Consider the following 26,887-nt stretch of genomic DNA (forward strand, 5'->3'; position numbering starts at 1 on the left):
GGGGCTCAGGGCTGGGGCAGGGGGTTGGGGTGCAGGAGGGGGTTGTGACCTGGGGAAGGGAATTCAGGGTGCGGGCTCTGGTCAGCCAGTGCTTACCTCAGGTGGCTCCTGGTTGGCAGTGCAGTGGGGCTAAGGCAGGCTCCCTGCCTGCCCTGGCTCCGCACGGCTCCCAGAAGCGGCTGCCATGTCCATCGCCTAGGTGGAGGGGTCAGGGGGCTCTGCGTGGTGCACGCTGCCTACTTCTGCAGGTGCTGCCCCCGCAGCTCCCATTGGCTGCTGTCCCTGGCCAATGGGAGCTGCGGAGCCGGCGCTGGGGGCAGCGCATGGTGCTTCCCTGATCATCTCTGCTCCTAGAGGCCACAGGGGTATGTCAGTCTCTTCGAGGAGCTGCGTGGAGCCGACCAGACTTTTAACTGCTTGTCAACCCCAGCTTCCCCCCACAGCGAGGCAAGCCGGTGCTCGCGACTCCAGCCCTGCAGGGGTCAGGAGGGAGGCCCGGGGCTTCTGGCCTGTGTTGCAGAGACTTGCCGTGGGCTGGATGAAATGAAGCAGCGGGTCGGATCCGGCCTGTGGGCCGTAGGTTCCTCACCCCTGATCTAGCTGGTTGTTTACATGCAAATTACGTATGGATCGGAAAAACTTAACAGCAACGTATGGATCGGAAAAACTTAACAGCAAGAACCAAATAAGGGAGTGGGGGTGAAAGGAGAACCTTCTCAAGATGCTCATCTAAGCTTTGCTGTACTACAGTGGGGCAGGGGGAGACAAAGAAGTAATTGGATAGCAAGTTTGCTGCATGAAAGAGGGGTCTCCCAGGTTTGGCAGAGAATGTTGGGTTAGATCTGCTTCTTTAGACAGGAGAATAATTTGCATGCAGTGTTATTGTAGCCATGTCGGCCCCAGGATATTAGAAAGACAAGGTGGGTGAGGAAATTAGAGATATTACCAGGAGGATAGTTGTTCGTTAAGTTCAGTGTCCAGGAAGTGTGTTATGATTTTGTTTTATACATAACCATTTGTTTCCAGCAGTCTGACGCACGGTCATTTGAATCTCTGCTCTTTGATCATCAACTTGTTCTTGTTTTCACCACCACAATACCTTCGGGCTCTGGTGTTAACTGAGGATCACCAGTCTGACAAGCTGGTATGTGCTGTTCCTTTTGGAACGGCAGCCTCCTCACTCTGTGAGCCTTCAGTGGGGAGGGGCTGGACTCTGCAGGGACGCTCCAAGGACGCAGGGGCTGGGGTGAGCCTATCCCTACCTGTACAGAGACTGTGAGGCCTGTGGAGGCCTGGAAGGGAGCGCTTGTACCGCTGCAAGCTGGTGGTTGCAGGGAGCTACTCCACCGCAGGCACAGAAAAGAAGCCCTCACACCCTGGACCGGCGGTGCAGAGGTGCCTCACAACCCTGGCTACCCGTGACGAACATGACTGTCCTCAGCCAAAGAACGTCGCAGGCAAATCATCTTCAGAAAAGAGAGCCCCTGCCCTGATTGCCTGCAGAAGTGCCCAGGGACCTGTCACTTGAACGCTACAAAGAGTTTTAAAAAAATTAAAAGAGGAAGGGAGGGGAAAAAAAGAAAAGTCAGAGTTGGTCAAGGGAAAAGACAAAGGAGGCCCAGGAAATATATTTGAGCATTTAAAAGTTTGGGTTTTTTTAATTAATTGATATCAAGCAAATAAAAAACAAGTCAAATCAAAGGGCCAGCCCAGTTGGTGTAGCTCCATTGAAGTTGAATTAGGTTTTACACTAGCTGAGGATTTGGCCCTGTATTATATTTATTGGGTGTTCTTAATTACTCTCTCCTCTAATGGGAGAACAAGGGGAAGCCAATGAAATGGAAGGGCACAATTATCGCTGCGAAACAGAAATGCTCTTTTTACACTAGCTGTGAATAACCAGTGCCACATTGTATCAACACAGCCAAGAGCTTTGTGGGATCCAGAAGGGAAGAGACCTCTGTATGGATAACAAGAACATGCACAGTTACATTAGGCAGAAAAAATGTTGTAAGGAATATAAAGCTTCATGCTTCAGGACATGACAGCCACTAACTGATGAGGATTAGGATAACATACCTATATGAACAGGTTGACAGTGACCCATGTGAAATGTGCAGAGAAGGATGCAGGATATTGACTAAGAATGGATCACTGATTTGACCTGCTGTGGCAATCTGATGTTCTTAAGGAAAACTTAGTTAATAGCATCCCAAGAAATCACAATTTCACTTCAGTATATTCCACGGGTTTGGAAGATACAGGGCTCGAGCAGGTCCAGAAATCCACCTTCCTTTTTTTGGGATCCACATTGACATAGTCTTCTCCCATCTTCATGTTCTCATAGTCCTCTGCAGTGCTTGCGCTGCGACCGGTAACTTGGAAGACCAGGGATGTGTAATTGACCCCTTCTTCTGACCGAGGACACTAGCGTATGACAAATAGAAACCAGACCAGAATTCAGTCTAGTCTTCACAGGCATTATCAGTTCTGGTTCAATCATAGTGGCATGGCACACTTTAGAGGGTCATACGATCTCTAAGCTCACTACACAGATCTTACCTGTCTCACATTTGCATACCACAGAGAACAACTGCCGTTCAAATCTTAGTGATTTCACTCACTGGTTTAGTAAGATACTGAAGTGAGTTTGCTTGGGATTTAGCTGCCATGTGAGCAGTTTGATTTGGGATCAGCAGCAACACGTGGCAATACCGCAGATGGCACGGAGATCACAAACATTCTCAGTGTTGCTTTTCAGTGTTTTTTACACACACACACACACACACACACACACACACACACACACACACACACACACACACACACACACGATGGATTCTGGAGTCCTGGATCTGAGTAGCCCTAAAATTCAGGTAATATGTATACTCTTACTGGCTCCCTCCCCATCCCTGAACCTCAGTCCTCCCCTGCTTGTTTCTCATGTTTCCTCCCCCTGACCGGGAAGTACTCTGCAGATCACTGATGGCCCAAGCACCATCATCTGAGAGCCAATTTCTAAAGTGTAAACCTGGGGAGGACGTCATCAATCAGTAGGACCAGGAAAAATTGCATGTTTGTCATCTAATCTGGCCAGCTGTATCCTCTGCAATATTCCCACTCCCGTTTTGTCTCTCTTCTCTTTAAGTCCTGATGCCCACACCTGTCCCTTGGCAGTCTGCTGAATGGCGCTGAAGCTGGGAGTTAGGCTGAAGTCCTGTGGGGCAGGGATTGTCTCTTACTATAGGCCAGATTTCCATGAGAGTTCAGCTCCTATTTGTGCACCAGATAAGTGGGGAGGTTTTCAGGGGAGCTCATCATGCTGGGTGCCGCTGAGCTCTTGGAAATCTAGTCAAGTGTCTGGACAGCAGCATCTAATAAAACGGGGCCTAGACCTGGTTCAGGGTATACATTATGTCTACATGAAAAGAATAAATAATATGAATAAATAAATAAGAATGAGGTTGGTGCAATTCCATTACCTTCCTAGTGGAAGGGCTGCCGTCTGAGCTCTCAGAGCTGTCTGAGGAAGAGCCACTGTCACCTTAAAAAAAAAGTGTAAACATTTGCACCTATAATAACTATAAGCTAGAGAATGGGCAGGGAGAAGAGATGAATGAGAAAGTGGGTTAGCAGTCGACAGATGATCTCGCTCTCTCTCATATTGTGTTGATCTATGCACATGACAGTATTTCTCAAACAATAATGCACAATTCCATTTTCTTGTCTCTTGGGGGTTCCAGTCATGAGTCCAAAATGGGGCCCAATCCTGCTATCTTAATTTCTTGGCAAAGCTCCCATTAACATCCGGCGGGGGGCGAGGGGGGAGGCACGACAGGGTTGGGCCCTTTCATTGTTTGGATGTGATTCTCATTTACATTAATGCCTCTTTACACCACCCTGGCACTGTAAAGGGGCCTTAAAATGAGCATATGGCCCCTTTATATAGCTTCATAGATTCTAAGGCCAGAAGGGACTGCCTGCATAACACAGGCCATTGAACTTCCTCAAAGTAATTCCTAAACATGTATTTTAGAAAAACATCCAATCCTGATTTAGCAATTGTCAGGGATGGAGAATCCACCACGACCCCTGGTAAATTGTCCCAAGAGTTAATCTCTCTGACCAGTAAACATTTACATCTCATTTCCAGTTTGAACTTGGCCAGCTTCGGCTTCCAGCTACTGGATCATGTTATGTCTTTCTCTGCTGGATGAAAGAGCCCATTATTAAAAATATTTGTTCTCCATGGAGATACTTATAGACTGTGATCAAACCACACCTTAAGCTTCTCTTTGTGATGCTAAATAGATTGTGCACTTGGAGTCTATCACTAGAAGGCATATTTTCCAAACCTTTAATCATTCTCATGGCTCTTCTCTGAACCCTTTTCAATTTATCAACATCCTTCTTGAATTGTGGGCACCAGAACGGGATACAGTATCCCTGCAGTGGTCACACCAAATACAGCCATAAAATGACCTCTCTACTCATTCTCAAGATTTCTCAGTTTATGCATCCCAGGATCACATTAGCTCTTTTGACTGCAGCATCTGAGTGGGAGTTCATGTTCTGCTGACTATCTACCACAACCCCCAAATGATTTTCACAGTCACTGCTTCCCAGGATAGAGTCCCCCATCCTTATGCTGCCAGATGTGGTATAAAGGGGCCTTCAGGCTTGACTATACATGGAGCTATTCTTGATTAACTCCATGTTTGGGTGTCTTGTTCCTGTTTAAATTAACCATATGGTTTAAAGAAAAGGAGGACTTGTGGCACATTAGAGACTAACAAATTTATCTGAGCATAAGCCATCCGATGAAGTGAGCTGTAGCTCACGAAAGCTTATGCTCAAATAAATTGGTTAGTCTCTAAGGTGCCACAAGTACTCCTTTTCTTTTTGCAAATACAGACTAACACAGCTGCTACTCTGAAACCTGTCATATGGTTTAAGGACATCCCTGAATAACTCCATGCATAGACAAACCCTTAACAGAAATGAGAACCAGGCCCTTAATATATTCCAACTCTGCAGCATTATGGTTGATTTTAAATTGGAAATTTGAAATTTTGCTTTTCATGCTGATTTTTTTAATGCCCCCCCTCCCAATATGTGCAGTGAAACTCCACTCCCCCCCGCTGCCTGACAAGAGGCATTACTGTACATCAGCAATATTGATCAGGGAATTCAAAGGTTCATTGCGTTATTGGCTCCCGATGATCACAGTCTCTAGTATGAAAATGTAAAATATGAAGAGTGCTGGCGTCAGAGACCCTTATCCGCCTGCCTGGAGGACTGAATGGAGAAGAACTCATCTGGCAAATGGAATGGGGAGGGAGGAGGTGATGTGAATTGCTAATGCATATAGCTCACTTGTACAGGTCCTTCATTCCCCGTCCTAAAGCTAGGTTGTGTTTGCTGCTGCCCAGTTTTACTGCTAACATACAAAGAAAGGCTCATCCCTTGCAATGAATCAGGCTGATAGCGAAGTGTTTTCTTAGCGAATTAAAGAAGAAGTTATTGTATAACGAATAAACTGTTGTGTAACGAATAAATTATTGTAACGAATAAACTGCTCTCCCCCCTTTCTCAAACACTGAAATACGAATGCAGGACCCACATCTTATGTCACTCATCATTTGCAAAACGAGTGCAAAACGTGTGTAACACACTACCATAGCATGTTAGACTCCCTTAGCATGGGTGTAAGTGTCAACTTAAGGTGAAACGCAGTGGTGAATCTGGCCCTATGTTTCCAAATACCTGTCTGCAGGAACAAGTACCCGAGGTCAGATATTCAGCCAGTTTCAACTGGCGTTGGGCCACTGAAGTCAATGAAGCTATGCCAATTTGCAACAGCTGAGGAGCTGATGCAAGCACAGATTTGAAGATTGCAGGCTGCACCCACTGAGCTGAGACTTGATTGTTTGGCCCCAAAGATGCAATCTTACCCTGGATGCGCGGCCTTTTCAAAACCTCCTGTGCTGCCTGGGAAGTGTTGGGTTGTTCTGGTTTTGTAGAAGGGCTGCTGCTCGCCTGATTGCTACAGGAATGATTGTCTGAAATGGAAAGTCAGATTTGCTCGTTACTCCTGCTACTGTAGGGAAAACATGACAAGGGCTGTCACTTCAGGGCATGAGCTGATCACTAGGCAGGGACAATAAAAAAATCCCTCCCGCTATAGTATAATGGTGCACAAGGGGCTTGGTCATTTGTGGTTTGTTGTCATTTCTGTGCCTCCCACTGGAGCACACAGTACAGGGCATTATAGGAGATGGTGCACTGAACGACAAGCAAAATTGGTCCCTCCTAGGAGAGCCCAGTGCTTACAAATATGAAAAAATGACAGTATTGGCTCGAGAAAGTTCCACACACACACACACATACACACACACATGTACACCAGCTATTCCAGTCCTGCTCTCCCCACATCCAGATCTGCCAGTGCCCCTCAAGCCACATCCCAGCACCCGCTGTTATTCCACTCCTGGGACTTTCACACACGGATCCACCACTGCACTAGAACCCAGTCCTAGAACATCTCATGTCAATCCTGTGAGGGCCTCTCCTGAGCAGAATATAACATAAGAGTCAGAGTGGGCTATTTTATTTTTGAGGTGAACAAATGAATGAGAAATTACTGAAACTATCAAACTGTGATCTAAAGCAGATTTGGGCTCAGATATCTTGTGGTGAAAGGTTCACTGTGCTTCTGAACCTCCATCTATACAAATACAAGATTGAATTAAGCAACAGGGCTGATTGGAACATGTACTATATACAGCGCTTGGACAAATATTTTTCTCACTGGAAAATGTGGTTTAATCAAAATCAACTGTTGATTTTGATGAAAATTTCCCACATTCCAACAGGGAGAATTGAAACAAAAAATGTTTCAAATCAACTTTTTGAAATGCAGTGGCATTTTTTGTTTTAAAAGTCTATTCAAAAGAAAAAATTGTTTTGAAACAAAAACAATAAAACATCAGTCTATTGACTTGTTTCATTTTGATCGAAAGTGTCAGAATTTTCCATTTCAACGTTTCTGATTCAAAACTTTTTGGAGTTTTTCATTTCACAATTTTTGTAAAAATATTTTTGACTTCTCATTCTGACTGGGAGCAGAAAATAATTTTGAAGCGTTGACATTTCCTGCGATAGGACAATTTTTCAAACAGCTGTAATATAGACAAGTATAGACTATTTCATGTGTAACATGTCCTGTCAGACAGCTGACAATACGGGCCAAATTCTGCTTGTCTCACTCATGCAAGTTGCCCCATTGACCTCAGTGGGTCTGCTCACGTGAGTAAGGCTGGCAGGATTTCAGCTTACTTGGTATGTATGTGATGACGGCACAGGGTACCTCTACCTAGCAGCTGGGAGGAAGAATTCTCAGCTCGGGTAGCTATACACTCAGTAGCTCTGCTTGTGCTCGTTCCTAAGGGCTTGTCTACACCAAGCAGCTTTTCGCGACAAGGCTCTGTCGACACAGCCTTGTTGCTAAAAGTCAGCGTGCGTAAACACTCTTTTTCAGTACTTCGTCGGCACTTTTGCCGACAAAATACTTCCAGCCCCGCGAGCGGCATTAGCTTTGTCGGCAGGAGCAAAGCCACGTACACGCTGCCACGTGCGTTGGCAAAACTTGTGTCTTTCATGGGGGGGAGGCGCTTTTTTTAAGTACCCCGTGAAAGGCAAAAGTTTTGTCGACAACTTCGCAGGGTAGACAGGCCATAAAACTAGCAGAGTGGCCTCGGCAGCACTGGTGGCGACTCAAGCTAGCCGCCGGGCAGTCGGGCGGGACTGTCCTTGCCGCCCAGGCTGACTCAGGGCCGCCACGGCCACGCTGCTATTTTAGGCACTAGCTCAAGCAGAGCTAGAGCAAGACGTCTCCCAAGTTGGAAATCACACCTCCCCCACTGCCGTGTAGACATACCCACAGCGTCCTGTTGTAATGTTGTTGTGCTGTAGCAAAGCCACCCAAATGCTGATTCTTTAACCCCGGCCACCACTTGCTTTTTACCCCCAAAATACATGACTTGTGTGGCCTCCTCCCATCCTGCATTCTGCACACACCGGGCCAGAACCTCAGCTAGTGTAAATCAAAGCAACTCCTTTGGCCTCAGTGCATGACTTCAATGGCACTACGATTTACACCTGCTAAGGGACTGATCCATCTGTTTTTCAAATCACATTGGAACTTGTTTAAAAAGGACCCCCATTCATCCTCCTCCCCCATCTCCTGGAGCGCTTGGCATTTCATGAACCAGGACGAGCCGTCACAATTCAGCAGTTTGTGACCCTTAGCAAACCAAAGAGTTACTCTTTGTTGGCTCTTGGGCCAAATTCGTCCTGTTCACTTAAATGGATTCACACCAGGGATGAAAGGGGCACATTATAAATGAAACCAATAAGAGATGAAATTACCTATTTTCCTGCTGAGCTTGATGTAAAGCACTACTAGGAGAAGAACATAGACAATAGAGGTCACACCTGAGCTGAGAATGTTTATCCACCAATAATCACATATGCTAAGGGAGAGAAAACAATCAGGTTATGTTCGATCTTTCAAGTGCTGGTGGGCTGACATGGTTTCAGATAGGACGTCGTTTTTAAGGTGATTTCCCAAAGACTTTGGCAAAGATTTTCAACAGTGACCAGTGGTTTGAGGTTGCCAAGCTTTTGGGTGTCCAATTCGAGACAAACTAAATCTGATTTTGGGTGCTCTGCCCTTTCTGAAAAAAACCAGGCCCCTTTAAGGAATCTCAAGTTGAAAGGCACACAAATAAGACAGTGATGAGCATGGCAGAAGAATCTATATAGAATAGGATAGAAATTGGGCTCCTAAAAATGGAGACACCCTAAAACCACTAGTCACTTTTGAAAATCTTGGCCTAACTGACTATCAGACCTGGGTGTCCAGCAAGAATACATAGTTGCCCCAGGGACAGCCAAATGGAGATTTTAAAAATAAGCAGAGAGGAGTCCAAACCCCTTGGAACTGAACAACCCTTGAATTTTGATGTCTTCAAAATCTGGAGCCCATTTCTAATTCTACAGATCGGGTTACAGGGGAGAAGATCAACCACCCAACTCCATGGGGAATCGATCATCAACTCCCTTTCATAGCAGGTTTCTCCCTCTAATAAGCAGCACTAATGGCCACTGCTCCGTACTGCGGTTGGGAGCACCGCAGGGAAGAGCTGTTTTATGCAGAGCTTACCTGTGACCATTCATCCTCCCAGCAGAGAGTCTTCACAGGCACGACAACTGCTGAATGAGTTGCTGAGGGTTTCTAAGGAGAGAGAAGGAGACAGGGCAGGAATATCCAGGGACCTGATGGCAAAGAGGCACCAGTGTCTTTGGGGCCAGATGAACGCACAGAGGAACATGACTGGGTCCCCCAGGCGCCGATAAAACAATAATAATACTGTGCACGTTTGTATTGCAGAACGGGGAGGAAACTCAGGAACAGGGAGGCCGAGCGATTTGCCCAGAGCGACACAAGGGCTCAGTAACTGAGCCAGGAATGGAACCCAGAATGCCTGACTCCCAGTCCTATGCTCTGACCACTAGACAAAGCTCCCTCCTGTGCATCTTGGGCTGTCTGTTGCACTCCTCTTGGCTTTCATTCCCCTGGAACTGCCCTGAGCCACAGAGGTTAAAACCATGCAATACCTCACGGGACGCCCTACCTCCTGCCCCCATAAATCAGCTACCAATAAGGGGATCAATTCATGCTAACTATGGCACCGGGCTGTACTGGGCAAATAGCAGTTCCCATAAGTCTTTCTGACCATCCACTGAACCTCATGTGGACTTGAGTGGGTGATGCTTCACAGCCAGCTGCAATAAGGGGACAGAACTGACGGAGAAAAAATGCAATCGTCTAAGCAGAGTGATGCAACAAAGAAAAGAAACTGATGCTGCACTAACACAAACAGAGTGGCAAGGGGATAAAAAAAATAGCAATGGAATGGACAGTGTGCTGGAAATGAGGGAAAAAGTCGGGTTAGGAGGAGACTTTATCGTCGTTAGGCCAGACCCCAGCCAGCTCCATTGACTTTAATGCCAATTTCCACCAACCAAGGATCTGGCCCATTAGGTTTCTACAGGGGAATCAGCCTGGTAGGACTTTTCCAAAGCTGCAAAAATTAGTTGTAGGAAAATAAACAGCTAAAGGGCCTTCCTCTTCTTTCTAATTCATGGTCTATCTTTTATGAAGCGTTGTTCCTAGGCCTATCTAACGCATTCTCCATTATGTGACAAACTCATTGAAACTCACCAGGTTGCCATGGGATATCCAAGGGGAGAATACAACTCCCTTTGGCTTGTAGAGGAGGTTTTCCATTGACTTCAGTGGGAGTTGGAGCAAGAACTGGGAGGGGAATCTAGTTGTAGGCATGATAGGAATCCAGATATGCATCGCGCCTGTTTTGCATTGTAATGGCCCCTCCTGTTGTTTGTACATGTAGTTATTTCCCATATGCTTTGCCTTACCCCAATTTATTTTATATGTATCACCATAATAAAAATGTTTTAGAGGGAAAAACAAAGTGTTACTTTATCAGACAGGCCTGCAGTGACAGGTGCTTAATAAAAACTCATCATAGTCACAGATAATACAGAACTGTAAATAATAATGTAATTCCCCTGTCCCGCAGTGTCTACCTCCATTAGACAGCCACTATCTCACATTCTCCCCAGGACAGCTGACACAAGAGCAGGTTTCTATAAGGGATTCTCTACACAGTATATAAAGAGAGGTTCCTAAAAAGGACTTGACACCAATGAGAAAACTACTTCTTATCCAATTTTAACGTTTGGCTAGATGACACATTTTCAATGCAAAGCTCGGCTGACTGCAAACTGTGGTCCTGTTGCATGACAGACTCTTCTTACTTCAGCGGTACTTCTGATTGCAAAGAACATCAGTGTCATTCCGAAGAGTATGTTTCTCTATGGGTCCTGAAAGGTGCAGAGCAGTGACAATTTCTACTGTAGTCAGTGGGAATAAAATTGCACTGTCGGGATTCAGCATCTATCAGTGCTTGGTCCAAATGGTGCAAGTCGGGCTCAAAGTTATTTAGTAACGAAAAATAACACCTAACTCTTATATACTGCTTTGCATCCAAAGATCTCAAGGTAAGGCCACTGTAGCCTCAAACATTCAGACTGTTACTTGCAAACCCAGAGCTCCATTCAGCATCCTCTACTCACATGAGTAGTCTGTACTCACATAAGCAGCCCCACTGACTTTGGTGGGTCAGTTATGTGACTAAGGCCCATAATTAGCCATTGCTAATGAGAGAGAGCAAATATTCAGTTGCTAATTTTCAGCTGCATGATGTGATAACAAACCAAGTGAGCTTCTCTCCGGATGAGGCATGAGAGAATTTGCAGAGTATTATGCAAATTTTGTTTTTTTAAAAAAATGGCGTATTTGGCTTTCTTTGCCGGGGGTTGGGACTTCCATCGATTGCTCCTGCATTGATCCAATGCTGTGCACCACTGGGGCATTCTTTGGGTTTGTCTGTACCATCTCCAACAGCGAGCCTCCCAGCCTGGGTGAACAGCTCCGAGCTAGGGGGGGTTTCATGCCAGCGTTCTAAAAATAGCTATGTAGACAGTACTTTGAAGATGCAGCTCGGGTTGGAGCTTGGGCTCTGACGCCCAACCCACCCCACCCCAGGCTTTAGAGCTTGAGCCACAACTTCAAAGCACTGTTTATACAGTTATTTTTAGCATGCTAGCCTGAGCCCCACTAACCTAAATCTGTCCACCCAGGCTGGGAGGCCCCAGATCAGGAAAACACTTTGCCTCCAGTGAGTGCTCCCTGAAGAGGGATGCTTCTCTGAACTGGGGCCTTTGGGCCACGATATAACTGACTGTTTTCCATGAGTTTTACCAAAAGACGACAACACCCTCCAGAGTTCTGTGATCCTGGGCATGAGCTCCCAGAGGGTGCAGGAAATCATTAGGGTGTCTCAGCCACCTCTGCTAACCATTCCCAACACTGAAAAACAGGGACATTTTGTGGGGTCTTTCCAGTGTATATGCTACAAAGGCCTGTTCTACAAGGTTTGCTTGGGTGGAGTTTTATGGACTTTAACCTACAACTGGGAACCGTAATCATTACACTCTGCCTAAACCTCACTGGCCATGCTTTAATAGTTAAAAAAGTCATTACTATGTGGGGTAGAGACATGACTCTGTGGGGGGGAGGGGTACACGCGTGCATGTGTGTCCAATGCCCTTCTCAATGGCATTCCTTGACTGGAACTTCTGAGCACTACTGCAATCCACTAACTCACCACAATTATAAATAAATAATAATAATAATAAACCTAAAATTTGTTTTTTATAATTTTATCCTTTTTTTTAAATGCCCAAAAAAGCATCTGATAAATACAATTTAAAAAAAGATTAAGTAACAAATAAAAGCTACAGACCATAAATGCCTAAAGTTAGGCTCCTAAACCAATCTTCAGGCATCTAAATAAAGGAGGTTGGATTTTCAATGTGCTGAGCTCCAACAGCTCCCAATGGGATTCCTGGGTACTCGGTACCTCTGGGGAAAAAAATCACACCTCTTTTATTTAAAGCCGACACATGGACTTAACAGCCTAACGTTATGTACTAAGACCCAGACCCTCAAAGGTATTTAGGCACTGAACTCTCATTGATTTCAGTGGGGCACCTAAATACCTAAATACCAAAATACTTTGAGGATCTGGCACTTGAGGTCCTGATTCAACAAAGCCCTTAGGCACTTTTGAAAATCCCAGCCGAAGCTAATTAGGTGCCCAAATCCCATTGCAAATTAATGGGAATTGGGCACCCAATTCCCTTATACTCCTTTGAACATCCCAGACTTAAACATGTGCTTAACTTGAAGTTAGTGCTTACATCCCATTCAAGTTAGTGGGACTTAAGCACACAGATAAAGTTAAACATCTGCTCTGCTGCACTGGGGCCCTCAGCTTGAAACTTTTGGCCATAACATCTGAGAGAATTCAACTTTATAACTAAGGTTGACAAGCCAGATTTAATTTGCATTGTGTGTTTTCAATTTTGTAAGGGCATGTTCAGTTTTAGATAAATGCTTTAAAATGATCGAATAACTAAAATGAAATAAATGCTTTTGTATAATTACTAACAACAAATGTCTCCTATACAGAGACAGGTTTTAGAGACTATGAGGACAGGAGACTTAGAAACGAGAGGCTCCGTCTGCACTGCGGATCAGAAAATGATTTTCTATTTTGATCCCAGAACAGAATTTCCAAGAGTTGCTCAACCAAACATTTCTCGAGAATCCCATTCAATGTCCCTCTGAATCCATCTTCGATATAATTCTACTTACCCAAAGAGTTAGGCAACTACCAGACTAGAAGTCCATTTCTTGCTTTTTTTCACCTCCCCTATTGCACTGATGCATCTCCCGAAGTATCCTTCTTAGATGGCTGTCATTCTTAAATGGTTCATTTCCTATTGCGGTACAGGAGATGATGCTGAAGCAGATAGCAATCTGAAAAGTGAGTCGGTGTAAAGGAAATTACAAAGAAAGACACAAATCCAAAATTCACTAGCAGGCGTCTTCTTTGCTTACATGGTTATAGTTAGATAGAAGAGATTATTTTAAAAATGTATTTAAATATATATTTTAAAGATAAAACCTAATAAGATATTGACTGCAGCTGCGCTTGCTTTGCTCATTATGTTCTTTCTGTTGTTGTCCCCCCCCACGCCCCGCCCTCCGCCCTCTTCCGAGCATATTAACCCTGCAAATTTTGTGAAGCCTTTATTCCTGTTAGTAGCTCTGGCTCAAGGAAGATGCCCAACTGAAATCAAGGATTTGCGAGGAACTTGTACTACTAATGTCTACTGAATGTAGCAATCAAGGGATATGTGCCTGATCCAAAGCCCACTGGAATCACAGGAAAGACTAGATTGATGTCAATAAACTTCGGATCAAGCATTATGGCCTCAATTCAGCAGAGTGCTTAAGCATATGCTTAGAGTGAAGCATGCATTTAAGTGCTTTGCTGAACTGGAACTTATATGTACAGCTAGAGCCAAATCTTGCCAGCCCCTTTGGTTTCAATGCCATATACACTGCTCCAGAGGCTTGAAGCCAACGGAGTGGTGCAAGCAAACCTGCTTGTGTTTTACATTAGAGATTCAGGCCTTGATTATGTTCATTTTCCTTCAGCACTCCTGAGCTAGGAGGATGTCCAAGCCTCGTCTAGATTAGGATTTGAAGGGGGTGACGTTAACCCATTCTAACACGGTTTAGAGGTCCAGCATAGACAAGACAGTGTAGGCTTCACAGTGTGCTAACCTGGCTGAGTTGAAGGACAGGCTCTCTTGAGTTTCACTGGGCCAGTGTATTGCACATTAAAGGCAATGTGCCTTATCCACACTAGACTTTTAAAGCACATCATTTAGAACTTGTGAATCAACCTGTTCCAACAGCACCCCTTTTATTCTGGTCTAGACAAGGCCACACACACCAAGCAAGTGACCCTAATTAACTGAGTGGAGGAGGAATCATTATTCAGACTGTTTAAAGCTTCTTGGATTGTTGTTAGTATCTAATTAATTCAAAGGCTTGAATAAACAATAGGAAGAAAAGCTCTTTTGTTAAAGGTTCACCATTCCTGCACCTTCCAATCAGAGCTGAGAGGGCCATGCACCATGTACATCCCATCTGAGCTTTGTCTAGACTGGGATTTCAAGGGATGCTGTTAAGAACGTAGTAGCTAACTAAGAGGTGCTAACCAATGCAGTCTAAAAGCCTAGTCTAGAAAAGGCAGTGTAGACTTTAATGGCGATAAAGATTCTCACCTCCCTTTGTAAACCGCTTTGAGATCTACTGATGAAGAGTGCTACATAGGAGCTATGTATTACTAATTATAATTAACATGCGTTAAGATGGTGGAGCCCCTGGGGCTGTGAAAGGCAGAAGCGGTACACATACCTAGTGCTGGCCCCGTGTCTAGGGATTCTCATTCCCGGGGTCCTCCAAGCCGTGCTGCCCAGAGGATTCAGGGGGCCTCGGGCAAAGCAATTTTGGCGGCCCCTTCCATAAAAAAAAGTTGCAATACTATAGTATAGTATATTGCCCTGGGGTCTGGGGCAAATTGCCCCACTTGCCCCCTCCCCTCCCCCCCCGGGGCGGCTCTGCCTCCAAGGTAAGTGCTAATAGAAATCAGGAAACACAAGACTGGGCCTTCCTGGCATTTCTAGAGTAAAAGATACATTATTAAAATTAAAAAATTCTCAGGACTTTTCCTAACCCATTACGAAGAAGGAACAAACAGGCACAAACTCGGTTATGTTCCTTCCCCTATGCAGATTCCCTTTAAACACTGGACCTAGCTGTGTGAGGGGGCTCTGAGTTACATGGGGATGAAACATGCCCTTCGGTATTTATTTTATTTATTTATTTGCTCTAATTTAGAGTTGAGACCATCCCTTCTACTGGCTCAGTTTGTCTGGCTTCCCCCAATCTGGTTTCCCCTCATTTGCCTGCTCCTGCTGGCTTTGTCACAATTGTCAAATGACGCAGTGTCTGCTCAGCCGGAGGCTGCCCACTCATGTGGGCTGAGTCATCTTCATTCCAATACTGCGCAGGTCCCCATCCTTCTGGGACAGGTGGTTCGGAGGGGGTGGCAGACAAGATGGGAGATGTCAGGGAAGAGAAAAGGGGCGGAGAGCACAGGGTGGGTGAGAGGAATTTCAGAAGCAGCGTAAAATAACAGGTTTGCCTCTGTAGAATGGAAGGCAGGAGAGGGGGAAGGGTCAGTGGCAGTGAATCTGCTTAATTGAAAGGCTGCATAGGATTAAATAAACCTCACTGTGCACTAATCTATAGTATTTATAGATGCTGAATTCAAACCAAAATTAGGGGCTGGCAGAACATTAGCAATGGAAAGTCCCACACTCCATTGCCAGGTCAGACGCTATAATGAAGAGCATTCATTATTACTACTCATATTCCAGTATCCCCTAAACGCCCCAGCTAAGATCAGGGCCCCGTTGTGTTAGGTGCCGTACATACACATACTAAGGAACAGTCCCTGCTCTGAAAAACTTAACAGTATAAAGAGACAAGACAGACAAAGAGGCGGAGAAAGGAAGGATTATTTTGCAGATGGGGAACTGAGCCCCAGGGAGAAATTAAATGATTTGTCCAATGTCTCACCGGGAGTCAGTGGCAGAGCCATGGATGGGCCCCAAATCTCTTAAATCCCAGTCTGGTACCTTAACCACAAGACCATCCGATCTCTGTAAAACATCCCTCCTGTCTGATGAGCATGGTGCAATAACCTAGTCAGATATCTAGATTGGGCAGATAAGGGGTTCAAATCCAGCCCTGGGCTGGTAGTAGAACTGGTAGGAAAACAGGTTTTCCATCCTACAGGAATTTCTGATAGTCCAGCATTGATTTTCATCCTGAATGAGGATAGGGAAAAAAATCCACATTTCAAACATTTCACAAAATGAAAAATTCAAACAAATTCATTTCAGAAATGTTTTGATATTTTTGACTGAACAAAACCCTTGTGGCATTCAAAGCTAATTTTTTTTGTCTTGCACAGTCGATTCAAAACAAAAACATTTTGAGTCGACATTTGGACTTGATATCAATTCAAAATGAACATTTTCATTCAGATTTTTCTGGACAGAAAATGAAAAAATAGAATCAATAATTGATATTTTCCCACTGAGAATTTTGATCAAAGCCACATTTTCCTAAGAAAAAATTCAGTTTAAACTTTTCAACCAGCTCTAGAGCTATTGCTAGTTGCTGACTGTTTAATGACCCATATGAAATGAGTTTTGTGAATCTCAGCCAGGTCATATCACAAAACCACTGCAGTAAATGGCAGATTGGCTGGCTAAAAAGGCCAAGGATTGATGAGCCCTGAACTCCCCAGATTAGAATCGAAGACAAGCTCTCCGTTGCCTATCACTCTACTTGTCCTGTCGATAATGAGGTGACAGAATCCAAGGGTGTCAGCTTCAAATCCATTTACATAAATTGCACTGGTTTGTGCTTTAGTCTATTGGCCCTGTGAAGCAATCCCTTTCCCCTGGAGGTGTGAGAGGGGAATTCATGCAGCTGAAGATCAGACCACTGATTAAAAAAAATACTGTAACAGTGTGTAACGGTAACAGGAAGTGGCTGCTGATCAGACATCTCCACAGGGCTGCTGGCTTTATACATGTTGCCTAATAGAATAAACAGCCCTTGTGAGACCCTGCACCCTCTGCTTCTCCTTGTCTCACTGCCATCTTCTGAAGCTCACAGAGAGGAGCTCGAGGCAGTTTGGTTTGGGGTTGGTGGAGTGGTAGCTGTACAGTTAAATGCAATGGACGGACATCTCTTGTTGATTTCAAGCCTATGCTGTGAGTCCGTCTTTCTTGCTCTGGGAAATGAATGACCGTTTTATGGGCGGAAATCCGCCAGCTGTATTCTACACACAGAGACGTTCAGCTAGTGCAAATCAGCCTTTTTATTTATTTATTATTAGCTGTCTTCCAGTAGCCCCCAGGAGCCTCAATCAAAATTGGAGCCCTGTTATGCGCTGCAGCCTGAAAGAGCTTACCATGTGCATAGACAAAACAGATGAAAGGTGTGAGGGGAAACAGGCACAGAGTGGGGAAGTGATTCATCCACTGTCAGTGGCAGAGTTGGGAATAGATCCCCACCCCCCCCCCCCACCCCCGGCCTGTTGAGGGGCCATTGGGAGGTGAGTTAGAGGCCTCAGTCCAGCTGAGTGGATACATTAAATATTCGCCACCATAGCTGGCACCTTTATTGGCAGTCTCAGCAGGGAGGCCAAAAACTGGCTGGGTCCTAGAGAAGGTGTCTGCAAGGCAGGATTGAAGCATCTTGGCAGGGCAATATGGGGAAGGTTGCCCACGCTGCATATGTTCTGTGGAGAGGGAGAGGATTTCTTTCTCTAGGGCTGCTGTTAATCTGGCACCTCTCCCCAGCAAATTCTCCTCAGCCAGTATCAATCAATCAATGCAGCTCCCTTGAAGTTAACAGAATCATATCAATTCACGCCAGCTAAGGATCTGTCCCACTAGGTCTCACAATGACAAAGAGTTCACAACAACAGAAAATTGTACCAGACTCTGCACATTAGCACACCTGAGAGACAACACAAATACACTTTTATTCCAAGAAGTTGCATCAGAGCATTTAAAAATGTCCAGTAGATTCAACTGGTGAAAGGAAAAATAACTATCCAAATACAGATATTCCTATTTTTCCTAATTTTCAATACAAGAAGAAACATAAGGTAAATTACAGTCCCTGTCAGTGTGGCTGTGATTCCTTCTAGGCTCTCCCTTGCAGCTGGCATTTTGACATGTGCCATGGCAAAGCTTGGATTGCTAAGGCTCTGTAGATATAGGGTCAAATCTCCAGCTGGAGTTCATCAGCCGAACTCTATTGCTTTAAATGGTGTGATGCTGATTTACACTAGCTGAGTCTTGGCCCACAGCCAACCCAGAGAAGCAGCTGGAAATAATTATTTACACAACAGCAAAGTCAGGCACCACAAAGGATCAGTCTGAACCTGCTACAAGTTAATGGTGATCATGCCATTGTAGTCTATGTAAATTCCGATTGAGCATTCATCACTAGGATAGCTGAGTATCATAGTTTTCAGAGATCTCTGTTCCTGGTATTTATTGTATGTCATCTAAACACAATCACTACTAATGATATTTTGCCATCACCAGTGTGAGGATCTTAAGACACTTCACAAACATTGTAGAGCTTGGCTCCTCTGTGAGGTAGAGGAACTGAGGCACAGAGGGGGTGAAGTGTCTCACCCACGGTCACACAGTGTGTCCGTGACTGAGCTGCGAGTACAGTTGGGATCTTTCAACTCCCACTCCTGTGGTTTTACTCCAAGATCATCATTCCCTGCTAGGTGGGTGCTGTTCTTCTTTGTCAGGTGAGGGCTGCACACAACGGGTGATGTTCGTGGGTGTTGGGATGATTCATATATGTGACAAAATCATCCTCTATCCTGAGTGCAGCAGGGCATATTTTCTCATGTCTGAATATATTCCATGTGAGTTATTCCTTTGTGCCTTGATAATTAAGAATAAAAATGAAGTGTGTGTGTGTGTGTGTGTGTGTGTGTGTGTGTGTGTGTGTGTGGGCGGGGGGCGGGGGGTGTTGGAGAAACACTTTAATTATTTTTCTATAGCCAGCTATTTACCCCTTACCTTAATTGTGGAGTTACAATTGGATACTTGAGTGGAACTGCACCTGTTTACACCATTAGAGGGTCTGGCCAAGTGAGAGCAAGTGCACTATTGGAGCAGGAGACAGTGTTACACAGTGTTACACCGCGTCTGATTGATTTCTAGGCAGCTTTGGGACAGTACCAAGACATATCACCATCAAGAGTGACATTGGATAAAGAGGGACAGCTTGGTGCTGTTGGAATGGTAAATGTCAATGGACTGTAAAGGACTATTTATTGAGTCCTTCTTTGAGGTTCTACACAGGTCACTCCTGCAGTGAGGGAAAAGGATGTGGGACGGGACATTTGGTGCTTGAAGCACAGTGACTGCAGGGCTGTCTCCTGTAACCACTAGGGTCGCTATTCGGAATCAAAGAAAATAAAATAAAGGACCCTGTCTTGGCCTATCCAAAGTCCATGACCCTTAGCTCACGTAAACAGACCCCAGTGAAACATAAACCCAGTCTGGAGAAGTGAATCACAAGATGGAAGCTAGATTAGTCACTGGGACAAATTTCCAAAGGGTCCCTCAGTTGTGCCAGCCAAACCTTGTGTGTGCACTGGTTTGGATGAGCAAACTCCCTGTATCTCCCAAGTGCTCATCTGTGTGTTCAAACACCTCTTAGCTTGTGGAATTGTGGAGTTTCTGCGCATGCAATTAGGTCTTGACACCAAGATGGAGGGGTGTAGGGTAGAAAGACTGCAAAGTAAACCTACTGGATAGCCAAAGGACAGATCTCTGTGGCTGGTCATTTTGAAACCCACTGTGACAGGCACAGCAAGTAACTTACCTTCATCCCTTTTCTTCTTCCACAGCTGTACCAAAACACAGGATCAGAACCAGAACTGCTGTGGATATGGAAATGGCCATAGCAAATATAACAGGGCTGAGAAGATGCAAAGAAAGGGGGTTAATTTCCACAGTGATGACCTCTTCCCGGCAGTTCTGCGAAGCGGGGCTGCACAGAGTGGGAGGTGGAATGTTGTGTGGGCAGGTGTGTGACAGAGAGAGAAAGAACGTGTCCATAAATTACATTAGTCCATATTTACAAAAAATGTACATGCTTAGGTGTTTTTGGAGATGGGGACTTTTAAATTGTTTGTATCCAAAACATAACAGGTCATATTTTGAGATCCTAACACGCCATCTTTCCTTAGTTCTTATTCAAGCAAATCTCCCATTGACACCTACAGCTACAGGAGCGGCCCAGAATGCCTGTGAAAATTTGCTATACCTCTGGTGAAAAACATTCACCAACTTGTCCAACACGTAGGGCTTTCCTTCAGCCTACAAATTCACTCAAAATAATCCATGAGTCAAATTCCAGTTTGGGAACAGTTTGCCAAGCTAAATTGCCCTGGCAGTTTCCACTGAATATAGTATTCCTCCTCCCTCCATGTACTAAAGTGGCGCAAGTGTTGCTGTTAAACAGCTGCAGTGTTTCACACCGGACATGGCTGCACTTGGGCAATGGGGGAAGTTAGTTTTGAGAATACAGGACCATGCTCTGCTCTCAGCTACACTGGTGCAACCCCATTACCATCAGTGGAGTTGTGTCAGCAACACGGAATTTTGCTCGTGCCCTACAAGTGCTCGGAGATCCTTCAGAGTGAAAGGCCCTGTATAAACAGAGATTATTATTAAAACATAAGACACTCTGGGTCTGATTCTCCCCCTGCCGGGCTCCTTGTGTTGTCATTTACGCCTGCACAGAGCAGGCGCTACTTGCTACGAGATCGGAACGGCAGTGCCTGTCGCAGGCGCTAACTTTCCACTGTGCTCGACCCCCCAGCTCTGCCCCAGGCCCCGCCCCCACGCCACCCCTTCCCTCAAGGCCACACCCCCACCCGCCCTGCCCCCCCTCTTCCCGCCCGTTCCCCCCCTCCCCAGAGCGCGCCGCGTCCTCGTTCCTTCCCCCTCCCCCCCCAACCTCCTGCATACCGCAAAATAGCTGATTGCAACAGGTGGGAGGGAGGGGGAGGCGTTGATTGGCAGGGCCCACTGGTGGGCAGGAGGCGCTGGGGGAAGGGGGAGATGCTGACAGAGGGGTTGCTGGGGGGTGCTCAGCACCCACCATTTTCCCCTGTGGATGCTCCAGCCCTGGAGCACCCCCGGCGTTGGTGCCTGTGGTATCTAGCACCTGCTTTGCGCTCATGTAAACACAAGGAGCAAGGTCATGGAGTCAATCCGATCCTATGTACTGGCTAGGCCTTTCAAATACAAAACAACAGGGGTGAATTTGGGAGCTCATGAAGGGGAGGGGATCCCAATCAGACTCCGCTTACGCTTCTAAAACCACTGACTCGTGTCCCAAAATACTGGCGGGGTCTGAAGCAGCTTCGTATCTGCTGTCGGGGTTGGATGTTGCACCACTAGACAAGCTGGGATGACTCAGGAGCATCTCCCTGAGAGAGGAAAAGAGGTAAGAACAAGGCCCACACACCTCAGTGCGCCCGGGCTCCAGAGACACCAGCGCACTCAGCTAAGATTACTCTGTAGGTCAACCACCCCGCAGAAGCCGTGGTAGGGCTCACTCAGCCTATCTGATTGAACAGGCAGGAAGCGAGCCAGGCAGGGAGTGATAAACTGCCCTAATTTGGTACATCGGGGAAGCAAACACAGACATTCAAGCAGGAGGAGACCTGTTCGACCCCTCTGGTCCTTTGCAGTCTTTTTCTGGAGCACTTTCAGAGCGGAGGCATTGGTTGTATCAGCTGATTTTCCAAGAATACAAATGTCTTGTCAGTGCCGGGGTTATTGTCTATTAAATACTGTTTGAACCACTGCATTTGGTGTTGGAGGTGGCAGACCGACAGCTCTGGAGGCTGGAGTCCTTTCTTGAGCCCCGAGTCTGGGACTGTGTGAGCAGCAGCAGGGTGAGCTTTCCATACACACCGACTCCTACCAGCGTGGGGGTAAGCCTGTTCAGCTCAGTAGCATCCACCTCTGGGAGCAAACACCCAGCCTTGCTCTCAATGGCACCACATGCCAGATAAAGCATTCGTGGGCGTATTTGTACTACAGTCATGGGCTTCAGCGCAGGCTAGCCACTGAGTAATTACCTAGGGACAAGGTGGGCGAGGTAATATCTTTTATTGCACCAACTTCTGTTGGTGAGAGAGAGAGAGAGAGAGAGAGAGAAGCGAGCAGGATTAAAGCTAGCTTGGGCAAGCTGCAATCATACTTCGTGATCGCAGGATAGACATACGCTGTGAATAATGCCACCAGGGAGAGAACCGAGCTCTTTAAAGCCCCTTTACACTGGCAGAGCCTTGTTAAGGGTCCTTAATGTAACAAGAATCAGGCCCAAGGTGCAGGGCAACAGAGAATCAGGCCCCACAGGTTGCAAATTTCTCCTAAAATGCTTCCTCCTGATGGGCAGAAATAGCAATGAAGAGACTATGGTGATGAGACTGGTATGAGACCCTAAACAGACAGGCTGATGAGCTCTTTGTCCTGTTGTAGACTGGATTGAAGGTATAGCCATTATTTAGCTGTCAGCTGAACAATCTTACCACTGGAGATAGTTATCATGACTCATAGATTCATAGATATTAAGGTCAGAAGGGACCATTATGATCATCTAGTCTGACCTCCTGCACAACGCAGGCCACAGAATCTCACCCACCCACTCCTGCGATAAACCTCTCACCTATGTCTGAGCTATTGAAGTCCTCAAATCATGGTTTAAGACATTTAATATCATGACACTGCCCCTACGCCCATACAACTCTGTGGCATTCTCTCGGTGTCCCATCATCATTACAGGGAATGTTCTATTTTCCCTGCGTTCTCGAATGGCTGTTCAGCCCTGGTGCTCATTGCTGGTATTCCCCTGACAGCCCATGAGGTTGAGACACTGTATTACTTCATGTCTCCACCACAGCTTCTCCACTGCATTGTGCTCGGGGTCATAGGGACACCGCATTTTGACCAATTGTCTCACTTCTCCACTCGGCTCCTGGGCTCCTGCCAGCCTACAGAAACCTGCTGGCTTTTAAATAACAAAGTTCATAATCATCCTTAGTGTATCTGTAGCCCTCCATTGCAGGTTGTCAAAGCACTTTAAAGCATTCAGTAAGTCCCACCACGCCCTGTGAGGCAGGGCAGTAGTATTATACCCATTTTACAGATGCAGAAACAGAGGCACAGAGAGGTGAAGGGCCATATCCTGAGAGGTGAGTTCCTTCGGCTCCTATAGCTGCTCAGCAGCTTGTGAGGGGCATGCAGCACTTGGCAAGATCAGGCCCTGAGTCACTTAGACAGTGTATGGAGGCCAGAAAGAACCCAGATATCCTGACTTCTGGTCTTCTCCATTAGCTTCTCTTCCCATCTACTCAAGCTATATCGTGCTCATGATGGTAGTATCTGAATCATCCTTTGCTTGTATATAAGGAAGGAAACTACAGCTGCTCAAAGACTAGCTTTGTCTCCACTAATTACAGTTCATTAGGGCATCATGGATGTTTAATCCCTCTATTTAATTAATGAATTTACAAAACAACTGACTTTCTGCCACCATGCTGTTCAATCCTGGTTCAAAAAACCATGTACTTCTCTGCAAATAATAACGTTAATTAATATCCTTAAATACCTAGAAAATTCATTAATGGCAGCAAAGATTTGCTGGCCTGGCACTAGTGTGGGATCTGAGTTCAAGTCACAGGGCTAGTAACCTGCCTCCCTCCCCTTCAGTCTTTTTGGAACCCTGTTCACCTCTGGTGTGATAAGAGACTAGATTGCCAAGCTCTCTGGGGCAAGGACTCTTTTTTTAAACAAATGTCGACCCTCGAGGGGGACTCTAAGACATTTCCATTTTAAGTCAAGTAGATAAACAAAGTTGATCCTTAAGACTTAGAGGCTTCCCCCTATTCCATATAACACATGGGAATGACTGCATATAAGCCCTGAAAAGCAAATATATTCTGAGTCAACGGTCCCCATTCTGTCTAATCATTTCAGCATGCAGATTTCCAGATGAAGGACGGTGTTTTCTCTATCTCCTTTTCTCCGACCCAAATTCCCTTTCATTTCAGCAGCTGGATTCAGCACTGCCACAAGGTTCCTTAAGAGGTTAAGCAAGTTGGTTACAGTGCCTGTGTGTCACATTAAGAACACAGAACAGTGATTCGAATGGGTTCTGTAACCAAATAGCTTGGTAATTATTCCACGAAATATTGTTTCTTCCAAAAATGACACATGCTCTCCATTACAGACACGCTCTGTAATTATTTCAAACAAGCTGTTTGGGACAGGTTCCACTCTCCAGTATATGGTATAAATTTAGAGAAACCACTGAAGTCAGTAGAATTACTCGAGATTTGTGCAGGAGTAGCTAACGTCAGAATCTGGCCCTTTGAGTCTAGAGTTTGCTTGGAGCAGCCTTAGCTTCAGAATGGAAAGCTCCTACCATTCCAACCAATAAATTGGTTGTTTAAAACACGTTGTCCAGGGAACATACTTAGTCCAGGGAACTTACCCGTACTAAAAAAAAAAAAAAGAAGAAAAAGAAAGAAAACTCATACAACCATTATATAGAGCTATCGCTGTCTTCCTCAGAAATATGTGCATAACGGACAATGGACTAGATTTTCATATGAGCTCAGCACTCATTTAGGTACCTAACTAAGAGCCAGATTTTCAAAACAACTCAGCATTTTGGGTGCTGAGGTCTTTTGGAAATCCAGCCCCAGTTGTGGGTGCTAAGCACTTGAAAATCTGATTCCAAACTCTTTTGAAAATCTGTCTAATCCATTCAAACTCTCAAGCTCAATACCTTTTCTTGTTGTTAATACTAGGTGTTTGCTAACTACACAGTGATCTCATTTTATAATGATATATTTGTTGGATACATTCCAGCAATTTGCTGGACGCTTTTTGAAACTATGTACTTCTTAAAGTGTGATTCTGCTCTGGAACGTGACAGTAAAAGGCATCATACGTTCTCTATGAAATGTGCTCAGTAAGCAAAAAGAAAAAAAGACTTGCTTTCGGAACTGCCCGCCCCTGCAGACTTTCAGGCTGTGAGAGTTGAGCTGGGCTCTTTCCATTTCACACATCATCACCAGAAATCAGCATTCTGCTGCCCAAATGCAACCCTCCGGGACACGTACACGGGCCTGTTCACTGTTCTTGCACATGTGTAACTGATTGGAACTCAGGCTATGTCTGCATTGGGGAGTCTAGCCACTTGCGTAGGTGTGCCAAGTGCAAACTTCTAGTGTAGGCAGAGTGGACACCCCAACCCATGATTTGTACTCATGCAGCTCTCCTCTGCTTGAAAACGAGATATGCTACATCAATACAAATTGCAATTTACAGCAGCTTTGCCTGCCTACACCCATGGCTGTAACCGGGTCAAATCCCTGATGCAGATGGTCTGTGAGTGAACAGAGCCGATGACTGTGAGCAAGATGGAACTGAACTCACAGCTCATTGTCCTGGAGCTGTGTTGGTTCTGCACGGCGAACAGGAGCAAAAGGGCACAACAAAAACTCATTCGATGGAAAGAGTCCCACTGATTTCAGGCCTTAAAGCAGTAAAAACATAGGGCCAGATTCCCTCCACTCCCACGGAAGTTAATTGGCCTAGCTCCATTAGAGTCCATTAACACTAGTGGAGGATCCGGCTCTTATTTTTTGTTGCACTAAAATCAGCCGATATGGACTGAATACACTCATGAGAAGCAGAATGCTGGAGTACAAAGGTGTCTTTTATTGCACAGTCACATTTCCAAATGAAGCTACACTTTAAATGTATGAAAACTGATTTATCTGGGGGCGGGGAGGGAATGGCCTCTGCAGTCAATTTAGCCTAAATTACCGTGCCAAATTTCAACAGTGTTTGACTTCTATTAATTGAGCTTTTTCAACACAAAAGAGTCATTTGGACACCAATGCTAAATTTGGGAATTTTTAAGAATTTTATATATAAAAATGAGTACTTAATCAAGAAAATTACTTGAAAAATTCAACTAGCCTCTGAAGAGGAATTGACCCCAACTTGCTGTGTAAATAACAGTATTTAAATTATTTAACAGAAGGCGTTTTAGTCCTGCTTTAAATGAAAATCAGAACACAACGGAGCTACAATTGGTGCCTCCATAAGTGAAAATGTAACTGCACAACTGTCCCGACATTAACGAAGAACACATTTTTTTGAAAAGGCTCCGCAGCCGTAAGGTCTCCAGTCTTCTGAATGCTTCATGATTTGTAAGCAGTTTAGCAAATGAAAATGATGTCTGAAAAGTAGAGAAAAAACCCTCTTCAGCAAATTCCAGCCAGACACAATCTGAATCAGTCAGTACATGAAAACTCTCAGAGACAGGGTTAATAGTCGCAACGTTGCGAGATCTTAAACTATAGGATGCTAACTCAAAGAAAGAGCACCGACATTTTTATCAAGAAAAAAGGTTACTGAAAATGAATAAAATAAAATACACAGACCCAACGTGGATTACATGTGTATTTCATCTGTATAATACATATTTAAATCGACACACAAGGCATTTCTTATATAAAACGGAATAAACTAAAATATATTCATATATATGGTTTACATCAGGTTAATATAGGACAATAAATATATAATTTGTATATTATTT

The 26,887-nt window shown here is 45.1% G+C and overlaps 1 protein-coding gene across 1 annotated transcript; it reads right to left on the reverse strand.

The window, feature by feature from the left end:
* Window positions 1-2,220: 2,220 nt before the first annotated feature.
* On the reverse strand, window positions 2,221-9,240 carry RHEX (regulator of hemoglobinization and erythroid cell expansion). The gene is made up of 5 exons (XM_074936476.1): window positions 9,227-9,240; window positions 8,431-8,534; window positions 5,955-6,062; window positions 3,483-3,544; window positions 2,221-2,427 (listed from the first exon to the last, which is right to left on the reverse strand). Exons 1-5 carry the CDS (start codon window positions 9,238-9,240, stop codon window positions 2,221-2,223), a joined length of 495 nt encoding a protein of 164 aa, XP_074792577.1.
* Window positions 9,241-26,887: the final 17,647 nt, after the last annotated feature.

The sequence above is a fragment of the Natator depressus genome, chromosome 21 (genome assembly GCF_965152275.1).
Source record: "Natator depressus isolate rNatDep1 chromosome 21, rNatDep2.hap1, whole genome shotgun sequence".
In the NCBI taxonomy this organism is placed as follows: Eukaryota; Metazoa; Chordata; order Testudines; family Cheloniidae; genus Natator; species Natator depressus.

Bases quoted from the DNA above. Each gene is read 5' to 3' on its own strand.
- RHEX (XM_074936476.1), bottom strand. The intron at 3,545-5,954 runs GTAAGATTGCAT...TTTTTTTTTAAG, and splicing joins GAAAAGGCCGCGCATCCAGG to GTGACAGTGGCTCTTCCTCA. The intron at 2,428-3,482 runs GTAATGGAATTG...GTCATACGCTAG, and splicing joins GCAGCCCTTCCACTAGGAAG to TGTCCTCGGTCAGAAGAAGG.